Genomic DNA, 19,040 nt, shown 5'->3' with positions numbered 1-19,040 from the left:
ATTCTCTGCATTCATATTGTTGCACAAATTTTACACATGAAGCTGCTTTCAGTCTCAGCATCTTCCCACAACCTTCCCAGCTCTCTTTCCTTTGGATTCTTGGGATTTCAACATATAGAATGAGTAGAGTAGAGTAGAGCAGAGCAGAGCATAGAACCATGATGGTGAACCTATGGCACGCGTGCCAGAGGTGGCACACAGAGCAGTCTCAGTAGGCATGCGTGCCTTCATCAGCTGCTCATCTGGTTTCTGGCGCAAGCATATGTGTTGGCCAGCTGGTCCTCACATGTGCTGGAGCACCGGAAACCTGAAGACCAGCTGGCTGGTGCGCATGTGTGCCAGCCAGCTGGTCTCCGGATTTCCAGTGCTCCAGCGTGCACACACGCGCATTCTGGTTTGGGCACTTGGTGCTGAAAAGGTTCACCATCACTGATATAGAATAGAGATAATAGAGAATAGAGCAGTGGTAGTCAACCTAGTCCTTACCGCCCACTAGTGGGCATTCCAGGTTTCATGGTGGGCGGTAGGGGTTTTGTCCGATACTGAAGCACTTTCCTTTTTAAAAAAAAAAATTTAAAAAAATTTCATTGCATTATTTAAAAACATTTTCATTAGGTTTTCATAAAATTCCCCGTGCAATTTAAATTTCTGAAAATATACTATTTGTATCGCCCGCACATAAGTTAAGGTCACGTTACCTAAGTGAAACTAAATGGTGCTATAGTGCAACCGCAAACAGAAGCGCCTCGCCCCCGAATAGCTCACGCATCTCCCCCCACACCACCCAGCTATAACAGACAAGCAGAGCTGGTAGCCGGCGCCCTCCCCCCAAACCCAATCCACGATGCGCAAGAGGCATGCGCAGATGACGATACATGGCGCATTACTGTGGAACCAGTGGGCGGTTAGAAAATTTTACTACTAACAGAGATACAAAAGTGGGCGGTAGGTATAAAAAGGTTGACTACCCCTGGAATAGAGATTAGAGTAGAGAGTAGAGTAGAACAGAACAGAAATTCTTTATTGGTGAAGTGTGATTAGACACACGAGGAAGTTGTCTCCGGTGAATAAGCTCTCAGTGTACATACAACAATAGCGACAGATCATTTTCATTTTCAATAGAACAGGAGTTGAAACATGAAAATGTTTCAACTCCTACCCTCAAAATGACGCTATAGAGCACTGCACACCAGAACAACTAGACACAAGAACAGTTTTTTCCCGAAGGCCATCACTCTGCTAAACAAATAATTCCCTCAACACTTTCAGACTATTTACTGAATCTGCACTACTATTAATCGTTTCATAGTTCCCATCACCAATCTCTTTCCACTTATGACTGTATGACTATAACTTGTTGCTGGCAATCTTATGATTTATATTGATATATTGACCATCATTTGTGTTGTAAATGTTGTACCTTGATGAACGTATCTTTTCTTTTATGTACACTGAGAGCATATGCACCAAGACAAATTCCTTGTGTGTCCAATCACACTTGGCCAATAAAAAATTCTATTCTATTCTATTCTATTCTATTCTATTCTATTCTATTCATGGCCCATGGATTCTAATGATACTCTCTTTTAGACGTGATAGCCTCACAATGACCCATTGAAATGGAAGTTAAATTGGATGAATTTATCAGACAGTTTAATAGTTTCCAGGATATATGAGTATGTGTGAAGTACCCATGAGACTGTAGTGAAATGAGTAGTGTTTCCACATCAGGTGAAAGCTTCACATGAAAATTTCTTAATTCTTATTTTTTTTTCATTCCTCTGAACACACTGATAGACATGTTCTTTTCTCATTGCTATACCTCAAGCATTGTTCAGATGTGGCTTTTATAGGAATAAGCTTCCTTATTCCTTATATTTATAGGAATAAGCTTCATCCCCATCCTTTTGTTTCATGAATTGGAAATGTAAAAAAGATTAACCAGATTTTTCACCTAAGTATAATTGAAACAACCCACCATTCCCCACAATATTCCTTCAACACTGTAAAACTATTGACTAAATCTGCACTACTATTAATCTTCTCATCGTTCCCATCACCCATCTCCTTCCACTTATGAGTGTATGACTGTAACTTTGTTGCTTGTATCCTTACTATTGATATTGTTTCCTGATTGCTTATTTGTATCCTATGACTATCATTAATTGTTGTAAGTGTTGTACCTTGATGAACGTATCTTTTCTTTTATGTACACTGAGAGCATATGCACCAAAGACAAATTCCTTGTGTGTCCAATCACACTTGGCCAATAAAAATTCTATTCTATTCTATTGAAAATTTTCATAGCCATTGTAAAACTACATTCATCATAAAACATGATGGAGAAGATGATAGGGAGAAGATCAAGGGGGTTCTTCTCCCTTCTCTGGTTTCCATCCTGCCTTTTTTTTTAAAAATCCCGACCGATTCCAGGTTGTCTCCCCTCTGCCACTTCATGGTTGGTTGGGGGTCGGCTTTTTCAGCTGTTGAAAAGCCTCCATCCTTTGGGAGAGGAAGGGGGTTAAATCCCCCCATTTGGGAGCACAAGTGATACACCCCAATTTCTGCACAACGTTCAATGTTCCTGCTTGAGTTTGTAATGCGAAACAACAGCCGGTCCCTGTCTCCTCTCAAGGCTTTATTCAGGAAATTGGGGAGGGGGGTATTAAATATACCCCCAGATCCCCCTCCCTTCCGGGGAGCTTCGACTTTTCCTTCCGGGCCGAGTTTGGGATCTTCGTTTCTCCCCCCTGCATGCAAAGGGAATCCGGACTGACTCGGATTTTATGTCCTCCAGCCCTCATTTTGCCTCCATTCCCACGACGTGGTTCTGCACCTGGTCTGGGGGCTCCGTAAATGCCGGACGTCTCGTGCGGGAAAAAAAAAACCGTTACAGCGAGCGAGCGCGGAGTCCTAGAGAGGCCAGGCGTTCGGCGAGGTACGTTGGGAGGCGCGCATGCTCAATCCGCCCTCCATGCGAGCGGGGCTGCCCCTCCCGTTGTAGTTACTGTGGAAGGAAACCCGCGAGGAGGGGAGAAAGGGTGGGTGGGTGGGGAAGCCTTCGGGTCACGTGGCCTGGGCGAGCCAATGGCGGGAGAGAAGCGCCTGTCAGGTTTGGGCGGGAAAAGAGAATCGCTGGGTCGCCTCAGCTACGTCTCTGCTGGGGGCGACTCTACCGTCTTCTCTCCCTGAGGGGCTTTGGCGGGTCTTTATTATTAAACCCGCTGGGGGAGCAGGATCACGTGAGCCTGGTGAGCCAATGGCAGGAGAGAAGTGCCTGTCAGGTTTGGGCGGGAAAACGCAGTCGCAGGTTCTCCTCAGCTGGGGTGTGACTCTTCTTCCTGAGGGCTTTGGCTAGTCTAGAGAAAAGAAGAATTCGGGGTGACATGATAGCAGAGTTCCAGTATTTCTTCCCCCAAGAAGAAGGCCTCAATTTATTTTCCAAAGCATCAGAAGGCAAGACAAGAAACAATGGATGGGAACTAATGAAGGAGAGAAGCAACCTGGAATTAAGGAGAAATTTCTTAATAGTGATGACAATTAACCAGTGGAACAGTTTATCTTCAGAAGCTGTAAGTGCTTCATCACTGGAGGTTTTTAAGAAAAGACTGGACAGCCTAAAAGGTTAATAGGAACTTGTGCCTCAGCAGGGGGTTGGACTAGAAGACCTTGAAGGTCCCTTCCAGTTCTATTGTGATTGCCTATCTTTATTATTTTTTAGATTCCTTATCATGCTTTGTGGTATTAGGGGAGTCTCCTGGTGGAGCATCATTGGAAAAGGACCCCATTAAGGAAAGATTGTCTTGGACAAAATCTGCATCTGGTTGCTCAGGGCACTTGATGTCACAGCATGAAAATCAAATGTCAAACCATCCTTAGATTTCTGTTCTGCATCCCAACAGTGACACACAGCTTTAGAAAACAGCCTCACTTTTAGTTCTGGGTGAAAAGAAAATGACCTGCAGAACTTGTGAACTGCAAAAGGACTCACCAGTTACCCTTCCCAACGTTTCTCTATCTGGCTGAGCGTGAAGCCAGCTTCCAGCAGCACCAGAAACTGCAATCGAAAAATCCACAATCAATAGAACAGCTTGCCTTTGGAAGCTGTGATAGCTTCAGCAGTTGATACTTTCAAGAAAAGATTGGACTGCCATTTGTCAAATGGTGTAGGGTCTCCTGCTTAGGGAGGGGTTGAACTAGATGACCTATAAGGTCCCTTTTAACTCTGGACTTCCTTGGTTTTTATATGAAGATGTTCCTAGATTAGACCCTCTAAAAGGATGCCAATGACTAGCTGTCTGCAAAGAATATAAATCCTTCCATTCCCTACTATCCTGTCAAAGCTGAAGAAGCTTCTCTGATGAGTAGCCAAACATCTTCAAAGAAAAAACAAGAAAGTCCAGTTGTCTTCTGAAAAAGCACCTTTGGAACAATATTAAAACATTTTTTCTTTTAGCTTCGTTCGGTTTAGTGAGACCCCTCCTCAAGAAGCCCTCCCTGGACCCAGCTATTTTGGGTAACTGTCGTCCAGTCTCCAACCTTCGCTTTGTTGCGAAGGTTGTAGAGAGTGCTGTGGTGCGACAGCTACCCCAATATCTGGATGAAGCCGTCTATCTAGACCCGTTCCAGTCCGGCTTTCGAACCGGATACAGCACGGAGACAGCTTTGGTCGCATTGGTGGATGATCTCTGGCGGGCCAGGGACAGGGGGTACTCCTCTGCCCTGGTCCTATTAGACCTCTCAGCGGCTTTTGATACCATCGACCATGGTATCTTGCTGCGCCGGTTGGGGGGATTGGGAGTGGGAGGCACCGTGCATCGGTGGTTCTCCTCCTATCTCTCCGACCGGTTGCAGACGGTGTTGACGGGGGCAGAGGTCGGCCGCGAGGTGCCTCACTTGTGGGGTCCCGCAGGGGTCGATTCTCTCGCCCCTGCTGTTCAACATCTACATGAAGCCGTTGGGTGAGATCATCAGTGGCTTCGGGGTGAGATACCAACAGTACGCTGATGACACCCAGCTGTACTTTTCCACCCCGGGCCACCCCAATGAAGTTGTTGAAGTGCTGTCCCGGTGTTTGGAAGCTGTACGGGTCTGGATGGGGAGAAACAGGCTCAAGCTTAATCCCTCCAAGACGGAGTGGCTGTGGATGCCGGCATCCCGATTCAGTCAACTGCAGCTGCGGTTGACTGTTGGAGGCGAGTTACTGGCCCCAAAGGACAGGGTGCGCAACTTAGGTGTCCTCCTGGATGATCGGCTGTCGTTTGAAGATCATTTGACGGCCGTCTCCAGGAGGGCCTTCCACCAGGTCCGCCTGGTTTGGCAGTTGCGCCCCTTCCTTGATCGGGATGCCTTGTGCACAGTCACTCATGCGCTCGTTACCTCTCGCTTGGATTATTGTAATGCTCTCTACATGGGGCTCCCCCTGAAGTGCACTCGGAGGCTTCAGTTAGTCCAGAATGCAGCTGCGCGGGTGATAGAGGGAGCTACGCGTAGCTCCCATGTAACACCGCTCCTGCGCAGACTGCACTGGCTACCTGTGGCCTTTCGAGTGCACTTTAAGGTGTTGGTTACGACCTTTAAAGCGCTCCATGGCTTAGGGCCTGGGTACTTACGGGACCGCCTGCTGTTACCACATGCCTCCCACCGACCCGTACGCTCTCACAGAGAGGGACTTCTCAGGGTGCCGTCCGCCAAACAATGTCGGCTGGCGGCCCCCAGGGGAAGGGCCTTCTCTGTGGGGGCTCCCACACTCTGGAACGAGCTTCCCCCAGGTTTACGCCAAATACCTGACCTTCGGACTTTCCGCCGCGAACTGAAGACACACCTTTTTATCCGCGCGGGGCTGGCTTGAATTAAATTTTAAATGTCAAATTTTATTAATTTTAAATGGGGTTTTTTAGTGTATGGTAAATTTTTAAATTTTCAGGCTAATTTAAATAAGTTTTTTAAATTGCATTTTAATTTAATTTTGTATTGTTTGTTTTATTCTGCCTGTACACCACCCTGAGTCCTTCGGGAGAAGGGCGGTATAAAAATCAAATAAATAAAAATAAAAAAATAAAATAAAAATATTACATTTACAACATTTACACTGCACAACTGTTCCAAATAATTTACTATATTAACCCTTCAAAAGAGGAATATAATTAATACTCAGGATATACGGAAACATTTTTTTAAAAAGCTGCATTAAGATTAAAAGTACAGAGTCAAAATCATGTCAGACAAGGCTTCTCAAATTAGTAATGGCCTGGCCCTCAAACTTCAAATAGGATTGACCTTTCTGATCATCTTGATATCACAAATTCAGGAGTCCACCTTAACTAATATAGAGGCACTAAAGTGACATCAAAACCCTTGAGAAACAGTGGTTCTGGAATATAACACCACATAAATCCACAAAGAATTCCCTTTCAGCTGAATGTTATTTGTTCATGATAGAAGACTAGAAAGTTCTGGTTGCCTTGCTCAGAACTGAAGACAGAAACAGTTCAGTTGAACTTGCTCCTTTATTTAAAAATATTGCTCATACAGTACACTGTGGAATCAATAAACCATTTTCAAGTAAAGAGGCCACAGCTGCAATTATAAACTGCTCATCTGTTTTCAGCAGGATTAATGTGATTTTGCACCCAGAAATCTACAAAGCTAACCAATCATAAATATTTGGCAGAGATTTTCACTGATTTTAAAACCAAACTTTAATACGTTTGTTATGTGTTTAAGGAAAGCAAGTATTTTCAGTAGTTACAGCTAAAACGCACAAAAGTTTTCCCCTGCTTTGCTTGCATAGCTCTCCACAAAGTCTGAAGCCTGATCCCAGACTTGGTTCAGATGTTGCTTCTGCCTAGATAAACCCATACGACCAGGCAGAGATTTTGGTGTAATGAATGGGATATTTTAATAACAGATTCTCATGAGCTGGACCTAACTAGGAGGTAATACCTCTGGAATTAAGACAGATATCCTGACAGCTGTTTCCATAATCCATACATTTATTCAGTTTTTCCTGTGGCGAACCTCCAAATAAAGAAAGACTACCTCAATCTCTTTTCACAGGATCCTTATACTCCTGAATCCTTAAAGTGGATCCTTTTCTGGGAAATAAGACGGATCAACAGAGGCATGCGCAGACGACGATACATGGCGCATTACTGTGGAACCGGTGGGCGGTTAGAAAATTTTACTACTAACAGAGATACAAAAGTGGGCGGTAGGTATAAAAAGGTTGACTACCCCTGGAATAGAGATTAGAGTAGAGAGTAGAGTAGAACAGAACAGAAATTCTTTATTGGTGAAGTGTGATTAGACACACGAGGAAGTTGTCTCCGGTGAATAAGCTCTCAGTGTACATACAACAATAGCGACAGATCATTTTCATTTTCAATAGAACAGGAGTTGAAACATTTTCATGTTTCAACTCCTACCCTCAAAACGACGCTATAGAGCACTGCACACCAGAACAACTAGACACAAGAACAGTTTTTTCCCGAAGGCCATCACTCTGCTAAACAAATAATTCCCTCAACACTGTCAGACTATTTACTGAATCTGCACTACTATTAATCATTTCATAGTTCCCATCACCAATCTCTTTCCACTTATGACTGTATGACTATAACTTGTTGCTGGCAATCTTATGATTTATATTGATATATTGATCATCAATTGTGTTGTAAATGTTGTACCTTGATGAACGTATCTTTTCTTTTATGTACACTGAGAGCATATGCACCAAGACAAATTCCTTGTGTGTCCAATCACACTTGGCCAATAAAAAATTCTATTCTATTCTATTCTATTCTATTCATTCATACTGTATTGTCTCTCCTGCATGAAACTTTTTCTGGGAAATAAGAGCATGCCTTGTACTGACATTCTTACTAAATTTCTTACATTTATATAGCTTCTCCTTTCATGGAAAGTAAGGCTACTACTCTACAATCTCTCTTCCACACACATTTCTGGATTTCTTCTGTGTGGATCCTTTCACAAAAACTAAGAGAATTCTCATCTTAGGCACAAAGCCAGCTGGGGGACCTTATGCCAGTCACCCTCTTAGCCCTATGATGATAACAATGGCAAACCACTTCCAAAAACTTTGCCAAAAATCCTGCAAAAGAACTATCTCAAAGGAACAATTAAAAAAACCTTTGAAGCACTTCACACACTACTTGGCTTACATCATATTTCCCTAAAATGATGCCTTTTAAGAGAAATCAGTTCAAAAATCTTGATTGAAGTTCTCTGCATTCCATGCCTTTACTGTCCAGTACGTTTGGTATCACAATGGATTATTTCACAGGAATTAAGGACACTTCAGTTGCTAAAGGCATCTTCCCCATATGGGTCATTTTATGGGAAATAAGTTGATTGTTCCACATTAAGTTCTTTCCACACATCATTAATGTATATTTTTTTCTCTCCTGTATGGATCCTTTTATGAGAAGTAAGAGAACTGTTCAAACTGAAGCTTTTTCCACACTCTGTACACTGATAGGGTTTCTCTCCTGTGTGGATCCTTATATGGGAAGTAAGGTTACAGCTTTTGCTGAAGCTCTTCCCACACTCTATGCATTTATATGGTTTCTCTCCCGTATGGATCCTTTTATGAGAAGTAAGGGAACTGTTCAGACTGAAACTTTTCCCACAATCCATGCACTGATAGGGTTTTTCCCCTGTATGTATTCTCTTATGGGAAATAAGTTGACTTTTCCACCTGAAGCTTTTCACACACTCTGTACATTGATACAGTTTCTCAGCTATGTGGATGCTAATGTGATTAGTAAGGGAGCTGCTTGAAATAAAACTCTTCCCACATTCCTTGCATATATAAGGTTTCAACCCTGAATGGATTCTTTTATGGCAAATAAGGGAACTGCTGCTGCTGAAGCTCCTTCCACACTCCATGCATTTATATGGTTTCTCCCCGGTGTGCATTCTGTTATGGGAAGTAAGGTGACTGCTCTGAATAAAGGACTTTCCACACTCCATGCACTTGTAGGGTTTCTCTCCTGTATGGATCCTTTTATGAGAAGTAAGGGAATCACTATAACTGAAGCTCTTTCCGCACTCTGTGCACTTAAAGGGTTTCTCTCCTGTATGGACCCTTTTATGAGAGGTGAGGTGATTCCTGTTGTTAAAGCTCTTTCCACAATCCAGGCATTTATAAGGTTTTTCTCCTGTGTGGATCCTTTTATGGGAATTAAGAATACTGCTTTTGCTGAAGCTCTTCCCACATTCCAAGCATTGGTAAGGTTTCTCTCCTGTATGGATCCTTTTATGAGAAGTAAGAGAACTACTCATACTGAAGCTCTTTCCACAGTCCATGCACTGATATGGTTTTTCTCCTGTGTGCATCCTTTTATGGGAAGTAAGATGACCTTTCAACCTGAAGCTCTTCCCGCATAATATGCATTGATAGGGCTTCTCTCCCGTATGGATCTTTTTATGAGAAGTTAGAGAACTGTTCATACTGAAGCTTTTTCCACAGTCCTTGCATTCATATGGTTTTTCCCCTGTATGCATCCTTTCATGGGAAGTGAGGTGACTTTTCCACCTGAAGCTTTTCCCACAGTCAGTACAGTGATATAGTTTCTCTCTGGTATGGGTACCAATGTGATTAGTAAGGGAACTGCTTAAAATAAAACTTTTCCCACATTGATTGCATATATAAAGTCTCAATCCTAAATGGGTCCTTTTATGAGAAACAAGGCACCTGTTCAAACTGAAGCTCTTTCCACAAACTGTGCATTGAAACGGTTTCTCCCCTGTATGGATCCTTTTATGAGAAGTAAGGGAACTGTTCATGGTGAAGTTTTTCCCACACTCTGTGCATTTATAGGGTTTTTCCCGTGAATGGATCTTCATATGGGTAGTTAGATTACCTCTCCACCTAAAACTCTTTCCACAGTCCACACACTTATAGGGCTTCTCCCTTGTATGGATCATTTTATGGGGAATAATGTTACTGTTATTGCGGAAACTCTTTCCAGTTTTGCACTGGTTACTGAAGTTGGGTTTTGCTTGAAGTATTTCATCATTTCTTTGACACTTTCCCATTCTGCTTTCTTTACAATCCTGTTGGGTCAGGAAATTATCCATTTCTGTGCATTCAAGAATGGATTTTTCTCTCAAATTGTAAGACTGGTTTTCCTCATATCTTCCTTTTTCACACTTATCTGCAGATGTGTCTCCTTGTATTTCAATTTTGATTATTTGTGATGGCAGTACTCCTGGCTCTTGGTAATTTTCACTATCCGGATCACCAACTGCTTGAGGGGGAAAAAGAAGAAATCAGAAAAGTCTTCAACATACCACTTGCTTCCCCATGAAAGTCGCTAGGCCAGGGGTGTCAAACTGGCGGCCTGCAGGCCAGATGCGTCACGCCCAGCCCAGCTCCGCGAAGTGGGAAAACATAATGAAACGTCGTGACGTGGTGAGTTTGACACCCGTGATCTAGCCTGTATGTATTCTTCGGCAATTGCAGGGGAGCCGCAGGGTAAACGACAACATGAATATTATTTATTAATTCAAAAGGTTGACCTGAATGCTTATCTCATGTAATTCTGGATGGTTTACAACAATTTAAAACAACATGATAACAACAACCAATGCAATGCTCTGCAGCTCAGATCTTAACACCATCATGTGGTACACACACCTTTGTCAGGTGTGATGTGCCTCAGTTGCATCCAATGCCGCAATATACACCTTATTGCAAAATCATTGTAAGTGGAAATGTGGTGTTGATTAGGGCAGGGGTCTCCAACCTTGGCAACTTTTAAGACTTGTGGACTTCAACTTTTAAGACTTGTGGACTTCAACTCCCAGAATAGCTTTGCTGGCTGAGGAATTCTGGGAGTTGAAGTCCACAAGTCTTAAAGTTGCCAAGGTTGGAGACCCCTGGATTAGGGCATGTGAAATAAGCAAAAACATTCCCTCCATGATGATGATGATGATGATGATTAAGCATCTCTGCAGTACTGACACAACCCAAGGAACATCCCAAGACTGCATATCAATCCTTTCTAGACAGACTGGTCATCAGACTAATCCCTTTCTTGTAACTGAAACTGTGGTCCTTAAAAGACCGTGGAGGTGGAGAAATTAGTATAAAATAAAAAAAGAACTCATTTTAACATTATCTCCTAATATGTAAATAAGCCATCTAGTGACTCTTCAATGTGACTTACATTTTCCTCCCGAGGAACTCTTACCTAAAGAGGCCACGATCCTTGACGTTTCCAACATGACTTCTTGATGCAGGGCTTTCTGCCTGGGATCAAGCAGCAACCACTCTTCACTGGTGAAATTAACAGCCACCTTCTCAAAGGACGCAGGAACCTAAATGAGGAAGGAACAGAATCAGAACCAAGATTAGTTATGCTTCTGGATGATCTCTGGCAGGAGCAGGATGGAGACAGTGCAACCATCATGGCTCATCTTGACCTCTCAGCAGCTATAGATACCATCAACCACAGTACCCTTTTGAGTGGACTTCCGGAGCTGGGAATGAGTGGCACAGTTTTGTGCTGCTTTACCTTCTTCCTGTCGTGTCCCACTCCTCCGCTGATGGCCAGGTCAGGGAAATCCGAATCAGGCGTGCCTCTGCAGCTCTGCCAAAGTCCTAGCAAAGTCCTCAGGGCAGGCAGGAGACCAGAAAGTGACTTCAGCAAGATATGTTTAGACTTTGCCTGACTCAGAGAATGCCAGAAAGCAGGTCCTTTATATAGGCCATGGGGTGTGGCTCCATGACTCAGCACTTATCCAGGCCTGCCCCTCCCTTCTTTCTGTTGCCTCCGTCTATCAAGTCTTCTGACGCGAGGGTCACTCCAGTCTGCAGCTGTTGGCAATTGACCTCCCTCAGGCTCACATGCTGTGGAGGAGGGGGAGGGGTCTAGTTGCTCCGTTTGCCTGGGCATGGAGCCAGAGCTGGGGGCTGGAGATACTTCCTCCTCTTCAGCCTGTCTGGGCATTGAGCCAGGGCTGGGGCCGGGAGGCATACTAGGACATTCCTCCGTATTCGGAAGCAGATAAGAAGGCCCCGGCTGTGGTGAGATCGGACGAGACACAACACTTCCTCTGGGATCGATCCCAATCAATAGAAAGGTCCAGCCTATGATCCTGCTTTGTAAGGTGCTGCAGGACTCAGTGCTCCCTCTGTATATATATATGAAGCTGCTAGGTGAGATCATCTGTAGCTATGGGATGAGGTATCATCAGTGTCAGCGTTCCAGAAAACCCCATCCCCAAGTAAAAACTGCGAAGCAGGCATCTTTCAAAGTTCTTTTACTAGGATAGGTAAACTGGCACATCTGGGAAAATCCGAATCTGAGAGAGAGTTTTCCCTCAGTAAATCAAAACTCCAAGACCACCCCCTAATTCCTCTGCCGATCACATGCTCCAATCGCCAACCATCCCATCTCGATACATCACTCCGACCACTCCTTCTCCAGCTGCAGGACCGGCCTGACCTTGACCGGCAGGAAGAATGTTATTGTGTCTAATGGGCCCCTCTACTAAATCTCCCCTCTCCCATTTTCCCACACATGAGAAAGTGTTAGCAGGGAAGCTTCCAACCTAGTATGGCTTCCAAAGCTGACAATCAGTATGCAGATGATACCCAAGTGTTCCATCTCTGTCCTGGGTGAAGTAAGTGATGCTGTGAATGTGCTCTCATGACACTTGGAGGCTGTGGGAGTCTGGATGAGGGACAACAGGCTACAAGTGAACTTGTTAAGATGAGTGACTGTGGATAGGAGGGTCCTATACATATGGGGGTTTAACATCTTTGCACTGCCCAAGAAGGACCTAGTGTGGAATCTGGGGATCCTCCTGATTCATGCAGGTGGTGGTCATGGCTAGGAGGGTGTTTTCTCAACTTCGGATGTGCACCAGTTACACCCCTTCCTGGACCAAGAAGCCCTCTTTTCAGTCACTCATGCCCTGATCTTTTCCTAGATGGACTACTGCAATATGCTCTATTTCAGGGGTAGTCAACCTTTTTATACCTACCGCCCACTTTTGTATCTCTGTTAGTAGTAAAATTTTCTAACTGTCCACCAGTTCCACAGTAATGTGCCGTGTATTGTTGCCTGCGCATGCCTCTCACGCATTGTGGATTGGGTTTTGGGGGTGTGTGCGGCTACCAGCTCTGCTTGTCTGTTACATCTGGGTGGTGTGGGGGGAGATGCGTGAGTTATTCTGGGACGAAGCTCTTTTGTTTGCGGTCGCACTATAGCGGCATTTAGTTTTACGTGAACTAAACTGATGTGCGAGTTTAGAAAATATACAAATAGTATATTTTCAGAAATTTAAATTGTCACGGGGGATTTTATGAAAACCTAATGAAAATGTTTTTAAATAATGCTACGAAATTTTTTTAAAAGTCAATTAAATTTAAAAAAAGGAAAGTGCTTCAGTATTGGACAAAACCCCTACCGCCCACCATGAAAGCTGGAACGCCCACTAGTGGGCAGTAGGGGCCAGGTTGACTACCACTGCTCTATTTGAAGGTACCCTTGAAGAGTATTCAGAAGCTGCAAGTGGTGCAGAATGCAGTGGCACAACCAGTTCTGGATGTCTCTAGGGTTAGACATGTAACATCTTTGCTGCACAAGCTGAAATGAGAGTTACTTTGCTTCTGGTTCCAGTGTTGGTGTTGGTTGTTACTTTTAAAGCCCTTCGTGGCACCAGGTTATGTGAGGAACTGTTTCTCAATTACATTGACCCATACCACCTAATCAGGCCGGGCGGACATATTGCAGATCTTATTAGTTAAAGAATTTTGACAGGTATGAACTAGGGCAGGGGTCTCCTATAGTGGTGGAATTCAATTTTTTTTACTACCGGTTCTGTGAGTGTGGCTTGGTGGGCGTGGCAGGGGAAGGATACTACAAAATCCCCATTCCCTCCCCACTCCTGGCAGAAGGATATTGCAAAATCTCCATTCCCACCCGACTCTGGGGCCAACCAGAGGTGGTATTTGCCGGTTCTTTGAACTACTCAAAATTTCTGCTACCGGTTCTCCAGAACCTGTCAGAACCTGCTGAATAGCAACCCTGGTCTCCTACCTTGGCAACTCCCTGGGAATTGAAGTCCACAAGTCTTAAAGTTGTCAAGGTTGGAGACCCCTGATCTAGGGGAGAGGGCCTTCTCTGCTGTTGTCTCCACCTTTTGGAACATCTTACCTACCTAGGTGAAGTGACTGGCCACTCTTCTGACCTTCTTGAGGAGTGTTAAGACCTGATTCTGCCAGTCAGCATGGGAGTGGGGGCTGACAGTGATGCACAACTGCGGGAATGACTGGTGGCTTGAGGGTGCTCCCTCCACCATAAAAATTACCAAAGCTAAAAGGTTAATAACTCTTAACTTTTAAAGTGTAAATCTTAACCCTGTTTTTAACTGTTTTAATGGTGTTTTAATGGTGTTTTAATGGTGTAGGGACACGGTGGCTCAGGGGCTAGGACGTTGAGCTTGTCGATCGAAAGGTCGGCAGCTCAGCGGTTCGAATCCTAGTGCTGCTGTGTAACGGGGTGAGCTCCTGTTACTTGTCCCAGCTTCTGCCAAGACGTTGAGCTTGTCGATCGAAAGGTTGGCAGCTCAGCAGTTTGAATCCCTAGTGCTGCTGTGTAACAGGGTGAGCTCCTGTTACTTGTCCCAGCTTCTGCCAACCTAGCAGTTTCGAAAGCACGTAAAAATGCAAGTAGAAAAAATAGGGACCACCTTTGGTGGGAAGGTAACAGCGTTCCGTGCGCCTTTGGTGTTGAGTCATGCCGGCCACATGACCACGGAGACGTCTTTGGACAGCGCTGGCTCTTCAGCTTTGAAACGGAGATGAGCACCGCCCCCTAGAGTCGGCAATGACTAGCATGTATGTGCGAGGGGAACCTTTACCTTTTTAATGGTTTTTTTTAATCATGTTTTTATCCTGTTTTATGAGCTACCCAGAGTCATTTAGCTGAGATGGACAGTGCAGAAATTTGATAAATAAATAAAGCTACCCCCTTACCTCTTAAGGGGAGGGTACACACAACACTATCTCCATCTAGGCCAGAGGCGGAGAATTATGGCCCTTTTATGGCTTGTCTGGGAGTTCAATGTTCCTCACTCGAGATCTAGGTGATTTAGAGCAAAAGGCTCTCCCTGAAATGATCAAAATGGTTATGTGTGTAGTAATTGCCTTCCTAATTACATGTTATGATTTCATGTTATGATTAATTGGGTGTCCACAGCTGATCTTCTCAGCTAAGCAGGTTCAGTCCTGGTTAATCACAGGATGAGGGACCATTAGCCCTCTTCTCTCTTTCCTAAACAAAACAATTGAAAACCCCAAGAAGAGCCAATGTACAACTTCTGTAATGCACTACAAAACTGGCATGGATGCAATTTTTACAAGCCAAGCTGGAGCCAGGGGGTGCTTTGTTCTTCATCCATTTTGGTGAACCTCCTTAAATCCCAGAAAAGCTAGCTTAACTTCTTCAAAAGAAGGAATAACGCCCAGTGTAAATCTTTTATTCCACCGTATTTTTGCAAATTACATTCGCAACCTCCTTACTGGCCTTCCCAAAATGAAGGCTGTCCCAGAGGTTCCTATTGTTTTGCCCGTTTTAAAGTGTGAACTACCTGGACACGTTATTGAGCCCAGCACTATATAACTACTAAAGAATTAAATCGAATCCAAAATAGCCTTGAGAGGCGGGCCGAAGTGACTGACCATTAATTTGAATCCTAATTTCCCCATCCCACAATGCTTTGGAATAGGAGTATATCAGTAATCATCAGAATGGAACTGGAAGAAACCTTATAATCCAACCAGAAGACCGTATACCATTTCAGAAGGTGTCTGTCCGACCTTTTCTTAAAAACCTCCGGTGATGAAGCACCTACAACTTCTGAAGATAAAACTGTTCCACTGGTTAATTGCTCTCACAGAATGGAATGGAATGGAATAGTTGGAAAGGACCTTGAAGGTTTTCTAGTCCAGCCACCTGCTTAGGCAGGAAACCCTATACCCGTGATGGCGAACCTATGGCACGCACACGGAGCCATGTTGCCTGGCACGCATGGTGTCACCCGTTCCTTTTCCAGGTTTCTGGGCATGCGCACGCAACGATCAGCTGCCATTTGAGCATGCGGCAGTGCCAGAAACCGGAAGAGCTGGTCTTCCGTTTTCCAGTGTGAGCATGCATACCAGCCAGCTGATCGGCGCATGCACATTCGTAGCAGTAACCGGAAGACTTGCTTACTGGCGCGCATGTCTGAGCTGGAAACCAGAAGTACCCTATCTGATGCGCATGCCCCCTGGGCAGCTCCTCTTCCTGGTTACAGCCCTGAGGAGCGCATGCGCAAAGTGCTCCCTTTTCAGCACTTAGTGCCGAAAAAGTTCACCATCACTGCCCTATACCGTTTCAGACAAATGGTTATCCAATCTCTTCTTAAAACGTTCCAATGTTGGAGCATTCATAATTTCTGGAGCCAAGCTGTTCCACTGATTAATTGTTCTGTCAGAAAATTTCTCCTTACTTCTAGCGACCTTTAAGCGCGAGGTTAAGACTCTTTTATTCCAACGGGCAGGGTTGGCCTAATTTTAACAGGGGTGGTTTTATAATATAATATAATATAATATAATATAATATAATATAATATAATATAATATAATATAATATAATATAATATAATATAACAACAGAGTTGGAAGGGACCTTGGAGGCCTTCTAGTCCAACCCCCTGCCCAGGCAGGAAACCCTACACCATCTCAGTCAGATGGTTATCCAACATTTTCTTAAAAATTTCCAGTGTTGGAGCATTCACAACTTCTGCAGGCAAGTCGTTCCACTTATTAATTGTTCTAACTGTCAGGAAATTTCTCCTTAGTTCTAAGTTGCTTCTTTCCTTGATCAGTTTCCACCCATTGCTTCTTGTTCTACCCTCAGGTGCTTTGGAGAACAGCCCGACTCCCTCTTCTTTGTGGCAACCCCTGAGATATTGGAACACAGCTATCATGTCTCCCCTAGTCCTTCTTTTTATTAAACTAGACATACCCAGTTCCTGCAACCGTTCTTCATATGTTTTAGCCTCCAGTCCCCTAATCATCTTTGTTGCTCTTCTCTGCACTCTTTCTAGAGTCTCAACATCTTTTTACATCGTATGCACCAAAACTGAATGCAGTATTCCAAGTGTGGCCTTACCAAGGCATTATAAAGTGGTATTAACACTTCACGTGATCTTGATTCTATCCCTCTGTTTATGCAGCCCAGAACTGTGTTGGCTTTTTTAGCAGCTGCTGCACACTGCTGGCTCATATCTAAATGGTTGTCCACTAGGACTCCAAGATCCCTCTCACAGGTACTACTATTGAGCAAGGTACCACATATACGGTACCTGTGGATTTTGTTTTTTTGGCCTAAATGTAGAACCTTACTTTTTTTACTGTTGATTTTCATTTTGTTAGATAACATAACATAACTGTCAAGATCTTTCTGTAACTTGAGCCTATCTTCTGGAGTGTTGGCTATTCCTGCCAGCTTGATGTCATCTGCAAATTTGATGAGTTCCCCATCTATCCCCTTGTCCAAGTCATTGATGAAGATGTTGAAGAGTACTGGGCCTAAAACAGAGCCTTGGGGTACTCCACTGCATACTTCCCTCCATGTGGATGTAGTTCCGTTGAGGACTACACGTTGAGTTAGGGACTACACGTTATTAGGGTCTATTTTATATTTATATAAATATTATATTTATATATATTAGTTTTAAATTATGGGGCCAATTTTTGGAATCAGATTTTTAAATAATGTTCTTAATTTGTTTCTTTTTGTACAATTTTTTACCTTGGCTGTAAACCGCCCTGAGTCTTCAGAGAAGGGCGGTATAAAAGTATGATAAATAAATAAATAAATAGGTTGCTTTGCTCCTTGATTAGTTTCCATCCATTTACAACTGAATTAAGGAAGTTTCTCCTTAATTCCAGGTTGCTTCTCTCCTTGATTCATTTCCATCTGTTGTTTCTTGTCTTGCCTTCTGGTTCTTTGGAGAATAGCTCAACTCCGTCTTTGTGGCAGCCCCTCAAACATTGGAATGCTGCTATCAAGTCACCCCTAGTCCTTGTTTTCTCTAGACTGGCCATAACCCAGGGGTCTCCAACCTTGGTCCCTTTAAGACTTGCGGACTTCAACTCCCAGAGTCCCTCAGTCAGCAAAGCTGACTGAGGAACTCTGGGAGTTGAAGTCCGCAAGTCTTAAAGGGACCAAGGTTGGAGACCCCTGCCATAACCAATTCCTGCATCTATGTGATAAGCAGTATCACACACTGGGACCTCAAATGACCCCAAAGCAATCTCTAATAGTTCCAGATCTTTTCTTTCCTACCTGAGCTGGAGATCCATCAGCTCCACCAGTACAAGGAGAGGAACCGACGAACAACAGTGACTCCACTTTGTTCCCTGGGAAGGAGAAAGATAGGATGGAAGCAAGAAAGGGATTAATTCCACATTTTGTAGTCTGAAGGCATGACTTCTTCCTGTCTTGTGGAGGACAGCCCCATTTCTCTATCCTCACCCCAGTCTTCAGTGGCCTTTCATGGGCTCCTTCTTTGGACCCAAGAATGAAAGAAGAGAAGAATAAGTAAGTAAGTAAGTAAGTAAGGAAGGAAGGAAGGAAGGAAGGAAGGAGTAATGAATAGAAGGAACAGAAAGCCAGAAAGGAGAGGTGGTGTTGGAGATAATCCAGTAGGGATATGTGTGAAAATTTACTCAAAATCACCTATCGAAAAGACCAAAGGTTGTTATTATCTCTGAGAATAAAGAAAAGAATCTCAGGATAGATGAGCCAGACTGAAACCTAGGAAATCCCTAGAAGGGTCAGTTTTCTGCAAACGGGGATCAAGGGAAGGTAGTACAGTGTTTTCCTGAAAATAACATCCTGTCTTACATTTTTTTTTGAACCCTGAAATAAACGCTTGGCCTTATTTTATTTTATTTTTTATTTGCATTTATATCCCGCCCTTCTCCGAAGACTCAGGGCGGCTTACACTATGTC

General features: G+C 43.9%; 1 protein-coding gene across 1 annotated transcript in view; it reads right to left on the bottom strand.

Annotated features, from left to right (window-relative positions):
- Positions 1 to 19,040, bottom strand: part of LOC131193665 (zinc finger protein 721-like) — a 41,034-nt gene that overhangs the window by 19,034 nt on the left and 2,960 nt on the right. The window contains exons 5-8 of the mRNA XM_058174115.1: positions 18,372 to 18,445; positions 11,220 to 11,346; positions 8,365 to 10,274; positions 3,999 to 4,057 (exon numbers count right to left, since the gene is read on the bottom strand). Of these exons, the coding sequence (XP_058030098.1) occupies positions 3,999 to 4,057; positions 8,365 to 10,274; positions 11,220 to 11,346; positions 18,372 to 18,445 (2,170 nt within the window). The remainder of the gene's footprint in view (positions 1 to 3,998; positions 4,058 to 8,364; positions 10,275 to 11,219; positions 11,347 to 18,371; positions 18,446 to 19,040) is intronic.

The sequence above is a fragment of the Ahaetulla prasina genome, chromosome 2 (genome assembly GCF_028640845.1).
Source record: "Ahaetulla prasina isolate Xishuangbanna chromosome 2, ASM2864084v1, whole genome shotgun sequence".
Taxonomy (NCBI): Eukaryota; Metazoa; Chordata; class Lepidosauria; order Squamata; family Colubridae; genus Ahaetulla; species Ahaetulla prasina.
Note: the sequence above shows the minus strand (reverse complement) of the source record. Positions and strands in the feature narration are given on the sequence as shown.